Here is a 6000-nt window from a genome sequence, read left to right on the forward strand (position 1 = left end):
TCAGGGTACGCTATTTCTGAAAAGGGGTGCGAATCGAGGGAAACGTGGTTGCTATTTCTGAGAGGTTGCACAACTATGTAGAGGCTCACTCGTTGGTTCGTTCATTAGTATGGGTACAGAGGAGGTGTGATAAGTCAATATATTTTTTTTATCTGAGTTGAAAGAGAGGGAGGAGATAAATGCAGTCCATCACATCAACATATTTTTAATCCGTTTCAATAATTTATATATTAAATTGTTGAACTGACATCACAGAAGAGGCACTGTTAACAGAAACCGTGCAAAAACGAAGTTGTAGACATTATAGTAGTACTTTGCCTCTATAACAGTGCTGAAATGCATACTGAAGTAGGAATATAGCAGTATTCATGAATTTTTCGTCTACGCAGCAATGCTTGCAGAGTTTAAATATACATGGGTGGCATGATTCATAGAGTTTATTTTACAGAGTAAATAAATAGAAGACGAAATAATGGCTAATGGGGATTTCTTAATTATTTACTACATCGAAGCCACTTAACGAATTCCGCTTTTTCATTAGACAAACAACAGTATGCATCTGTCAGGTGCTTCGTTTGAAGCCTACTGCTTGCTGTCTTGTTATTATTGAAAGAGGCGTTAGTGACAACAACAAAGATAAGAAGAGTGAAAGTGTAAATGTAGCATCTTGCAGTGAGATGAACTGGAGATGTCAGCCATGTTGAATAGCTAATGTCACACGAGATGTGTGTGGGGGACACAAGGAGAGAATAAACATTAATCGGACCCCACCTCTTTCAGAAACAAATCGAATATTGCTAGGTGTAGTATTTTGGCTTTATGAACAATACAATAGGAACATATGGAAGAAACTTAAACATCATGTGCACACACACAAACACGTGATGAAATGTGTGTGTGTGTGTATATATATATATATATATATATATATATGTGTGTGTGTATATATGTGTGTGTGTGTGTATATATATATATGTGTTTGTGTATATATATATGTGTTTGTGTGTGTGTGTGTATATATATATGTGTGTCTGTCATGTGTATATTTGCTAAGATAGTAAATTAACTGAATAAGAATTAAAAACTTCATTCTTAAAAACCGTTCTTTAGATCCACATATAAATAACTGGGAATAACTCAGTTTCAAGCCTTGTTTAAATATGAATGAAAATCAAAGCAGACAGTGAAGCGTATAATTGATATTATGAATGTCTCACTATAAATGTTCTGCGTCAACACAGACACATAATATTAAGGAACTTAGTGACTAGATCAAGTGTTAAAATAATAATAATAGAATCGCATAGTGTAGTAAATTATATTGTTGTAATGAGTGAATGTTGTAATACACGATATTGTTGTGAGTGGTATTATACTAGAGACTAGTAAAGTATATTGTTGTGAGTGTATATTAAAAGGAAAAGTGAGACACTACAATATGACAATTATACATACACAATTTTTATTATTTTTTAAAACTGAAAACAACACTTCAGAAATAACTAAGGGTTTCGAATTTCATCTTAAATCAATTCTAGTAATTGACTGGTACTTATTCGACCTATGAAAAATTAAAGGTAAAGTCAACTTCGACGGGATTTGAACTCAGAACAAAAAAGACTAGTCAAAATATAAACAGTCACAAAAGAATCGAAGAGATCAATGTTAAATTTGTCAATTTGTTTGTTCTGTCTGTAACATGTTCGTCTATTTACAAATGCTATAATACACACAGATCGATGTCCAGTTAACATCTGTATATATATATATATACGGATTGATTCTATATAGAGTAAATATAAGTGTGTTTGTATGTATTAGGGAGTATTTAATGCAGATGGATGTGTATATGAGGGTTACACAGAATGTGTATATAATGCATATACAAATATGCCTATGATAGAGATTGAGTGCACATAATATACAAGTATATGTTAGGTGGTACAGATTGAATGTAATATAATGCACATAATGCTCCTTCAGACAAATAAATACGCATAAAAGATACACGACTACGCCATTCGATTAAATGAAGGAATATCTTGCTTGTTCTTCTTTATAACAGTAAAAGTCCCTGGGAAAGAAAGGAGTTCTTTCTAACAATTAAAAAAAAACTGGAAAGCAAAGGGACATTTTTCGAAGTGCATCTTACCTGAATCGTTCCTGGCCAGCTGTATCCCATAACTGCAACTTCACACGGATGCCGGGTCGAACTTCGATTAAGCGAGCATAAAAATCCACCCCAACGGTCGGGTCACACACCTCAGCAAATTTACCATCAGTAAAGTATTTGAGCAGTGAAGATTTACCAACTGTGCTGTCTCCAATCAGTATTAGACGAAACTGGTACTCGAATATTGGTTCCACCATTATTATAAATGCAAAGCTTTCCTTTCGCTTTCTAACTTTTCCCCCTTATTTATATATATATATTTCTATATATATATATATAGTTTTTTTTTTTTGCTCAGTGAAAGCCTTACATTCCACACAGAGTTTCTTAGATTATTAAAAGAGAATTTCTCTTCTTTCTTATCCTCTCTGTATGTATTACTGTAAATATAAATATGTATAAATCCTTGACTACATAAATAACAGTAAAACTGATGATACTATAGCGAAAACTGCTAAAAGGTTCTGGAAATTCAGAAGATAATCGTTACTAGCAGCAATTTACTCTTTCTCTACAATCGTTTTATCAATACAAAAATGACCAAACAAGAAGGAAACTAAAAGTCTATATCTTGTTCGTCTTATTATTAGTAGTATTATTGACGTCTCGTGTATTCTGATCGTCTGATAAACATATTTTCGAAGAAGCACTTGGTTGAAGCAATCCAAAGAACATATGGACCAACATCAGACATCAACAACCAGCATCATTTCCTCAAATTTCTTTAAACCGAAGAAACCCTGTCTCACTCTTCTTATCTGCTTTTTTTTTTCCTATTTGTCGCTGGAATTATTAGAAGCAGAGATGGTGGTGTAGCTGTTAGTGAGACATGAGTAATAAATAGGGTGGAAGTGTTGGAAAAACAAGTGAGGGACGGAATGCTTAGTTAGATAATTAGAGGGTGAGAATGAGAGAGACAGCAGACAGAACAAAGGTAGAAAAGTAGAAAGTCATGAAGGAGTAGCGGTGATGACAAAGAAGATGTAGATTAGAGAGAGTGTGTGTGTGACGGTTTGAGAGACAATTACAGGAAAGGATGTAGATTAAATAAAGAGAGAGAGAGAGGAGAGCAGGGGTAGGGAAAAACGCAGTTGGAGGAGCAGCAATGGGAGAGAGTATGAGAACTAATAGAGACAATGACAAAGAAGATGTAGATTAGCTAAAGAGATAGATAGACGAAAGAGAAAGCAGGCGAAAGAACTGTAACAGAAACTGAACAATGTAGAGAGAGAGAGAGAGAGATACAGGCAGACGTGAAGGAAGAAAAGGGTGATAAGGAGAAAAATAAATGTCAGTGAGTGAGTGAATCGTTTAGAGAATAACGGAGAGTCGGTAAAACTGCAGTCTTCAATGATTACTGAGTGTCTGTGATACCTTCACCTATTTTCTGTGTAGTACTTTCCTCCTACAGCTTCTCTCTCTCTTTCTCTCTCTCCACACACACGTACATATATAAAGAGAAGGGCTCGTTTTAAATTTGTATGGAAGTCAGAATAGTTACATACGGTTCATCTGAGGATACACACAAATTTATATACAAACGTGGGGTAGGACAGTGACGTTATATTGTATATTAATACATTACTAAACAAATATGTTGATGGACTCTTTCATCGCTTCTACAAATGAGGGTTTAGCATGACACTTGTTATATGGACTGTTAGATATGTGCTGGAACCATGTAAAAATGCACCCATGCTGGTGCCACATAAAAGCACCTGTGCTGGTGTCATATAAAATGTACTCAGTACACTCTGTATAAAGTGGTTGGCATTAGGAAAGGCATCCAGCCATAGAAACCATGCCAAAATAGATGACTGGAATTGGTGCAGCCCTTCAGCTTGCCAGCTCTGTTAAACCATCCATCCCATGCCACTATGGAAAATGAATGTTAAATGATGGTAATGATGACGAGGGAGTGATGGTAAGACACCTGCTGTGTGGATGATACCTGTTGAGCCAAAAAGTCATGTCTAGAACTGTCTTCTTGTTGCTAGACAATCAAAATGTCTGTTTCTAAATGGCATATAAATCACAAAAAATCGAGATTATCTTCCTTCCTTATTTGGAGTTTGTTGTAACTGCAACAAGTGGCATTTGGTTATTTTTATCTTAAAGAGAATGCCATACAAAATAAATCAAGAATTTATTTTGTATGGCATTTTAAATACTTTTATTTGTCTCTGTTGTTCATATTCATGCCACTGACCACTCTGAGTTATTTCTTTATCTTAATATTCATTATATGTACAAGGAGGTACCCAAAAGAAACCAGAATTTTGCAATATTATTTCATTCACTTAGTTTTACATGTTTACACTTTTATCACCTTCAAAGTATTCTCCATTTGAAGCAATGCATCAGTCCCGATGCGTTTTCCACTGTTGGAATCAGTCCTGGAACTCTTGTGAAGTGATGCCTTTTAATGCCTCCATTGTTTTTTCACCCCTTCCACACCTGCAAATTCTGTGACACCAGCTTTCATCACAGGTGATGACTTTTGAAGAAAAGGTCTGGATCAACTGCCAACTGTTCTTTTTAGTTTATGCCATGCATTCAGTCATGATTGCTTTTGATCTTCTGTGAGCAAGTCATCATCATCATCATCATCATCATCATCATCGTTTAAGGTCTGCTTTCCATGCTGGCATGGGTTGGACGGTTTGACTGAGGACTGGCGAGCCAGATGGCTACACCAGACTTCAATCTGATCTTGCTACGCTCAAATGGTGTTTTTTATGTGCCACCTGCATGGGAGCCAGTCCAGCGGCACTAGCAATGACCTCACTTGAATGTTGTTTTTCACGGAGGCATAAATTTTGCTGCAACTCTTTTCATTTGCAATTCCTTGCTCAAAATTTGGCATTGCCATGTGTTCTTAGGCTACAATCATAGCTAAGAGTTATCCATTGCTGTTTGGTTAAGAAATTTACATTGCAATCTTACAGCTCCTTGTTTGATCTCACTTTGTAGAAAATGTCTTCTGCCATAGACTGGAGTTGAGACAAATTTTGAAGGTAAACTTTGGGGGAAACTGGCTGTGAGTGGTAAACTTAACCCTTTAGTCATCATATTTCAGTTGAAATACTGGTTTTATTTCAATTAATATTGAAAATAACGAAGAATTTAGTAAATTAACTTTGGCATTATTAAGATGGTGTTTAGAACTTATGATAACATTGAAATTTTGATGAAAGGTTTTAATTTATTAATTTAAATCACTTTAAGCATAAAGTTTGTTTCATAGAACTGAGGACAGTCTTGGGTAGGTTGGTATCAAAAAGGTTAATCCACCAGCTAGTTTGACTGTACCATCATCACTAGAAACTTGTCTTGTTATCAGCAGGGGATAGCTGTGGAAGAAGACAAGGTCAGATTTAAGGATATTGAGTCTTATGGATGAGATGTTAAGGGATTACAAGTGAGAATGTACAGTATGGTAGACTTATTATTCATGTCAGTTTGGAAGAATGACAGTTAATTTTTAAATGTAAGTTTGCAATTGACAAAACTGGTGTTTGATTTGAAATGTTAAATAGATAAGATACAAATTACCCGAGAAGATTCCTGTGTAGCTCAGATAATTTTCCTAAATAGTACTGATAATTCAATAATGCATGACAATGTAAAATAAAGTGTTCACTCCAGAGACAGTAAAATATATGTTATAGTTTTGAATCCAAAACTACGTAAACTCAATAATTTTGTTTTTATGTTATTATTGTAGTATGTCACTAATGTCTTTGGCTTGACCTTTTACCTATTATTTCTCTTTTACCTATTATTGTGATTTAAATTATATACCTGCTATTTCATGATGTTTGCTT

The 6000-nt window shown here is 34.9% G+C and overlaps 1 protein-coding gene across 1 annotated transcript in view; it reads right to left on the reverse strand.

Moving 5' to 3' along the window:
* Positions 1-3520, reverse strand: part of LOC106872135 (ras-related protein Rab-39B) — a 37267-nt gene extending 33747 nt beyond the window's left edge. Inside the window, exon 1 of the mRNA XM_014919007.2 lies at positions 2153-3520. Coding sequence (XP_014774493.1) covers positions 2153-2370 — 218 coding nt within the window. The 5' untranslated portion in view covers positions 2371-3520. The remainder of the gene's footprint in view (positions 1-2152) is intronic.
* Positions 3521-6000: the final 2480 nt, after the last annotated feature.

Source organism: Octopus bimaculoides, chromosome 2 (assembly GCF_001194135.2).
Source record: "Octopus bimaculoides isolate UCB-OBI-ISO-001 chromosome 2, ASM119413v2, whole genome shotgun sequence".
Taxonomy (NCBI): Eukaryota; Metazoa; Mollusca; class Cephalopoda; order Octopoda; family Octopodidae; genus Octopus; species Octopus bimaculoides.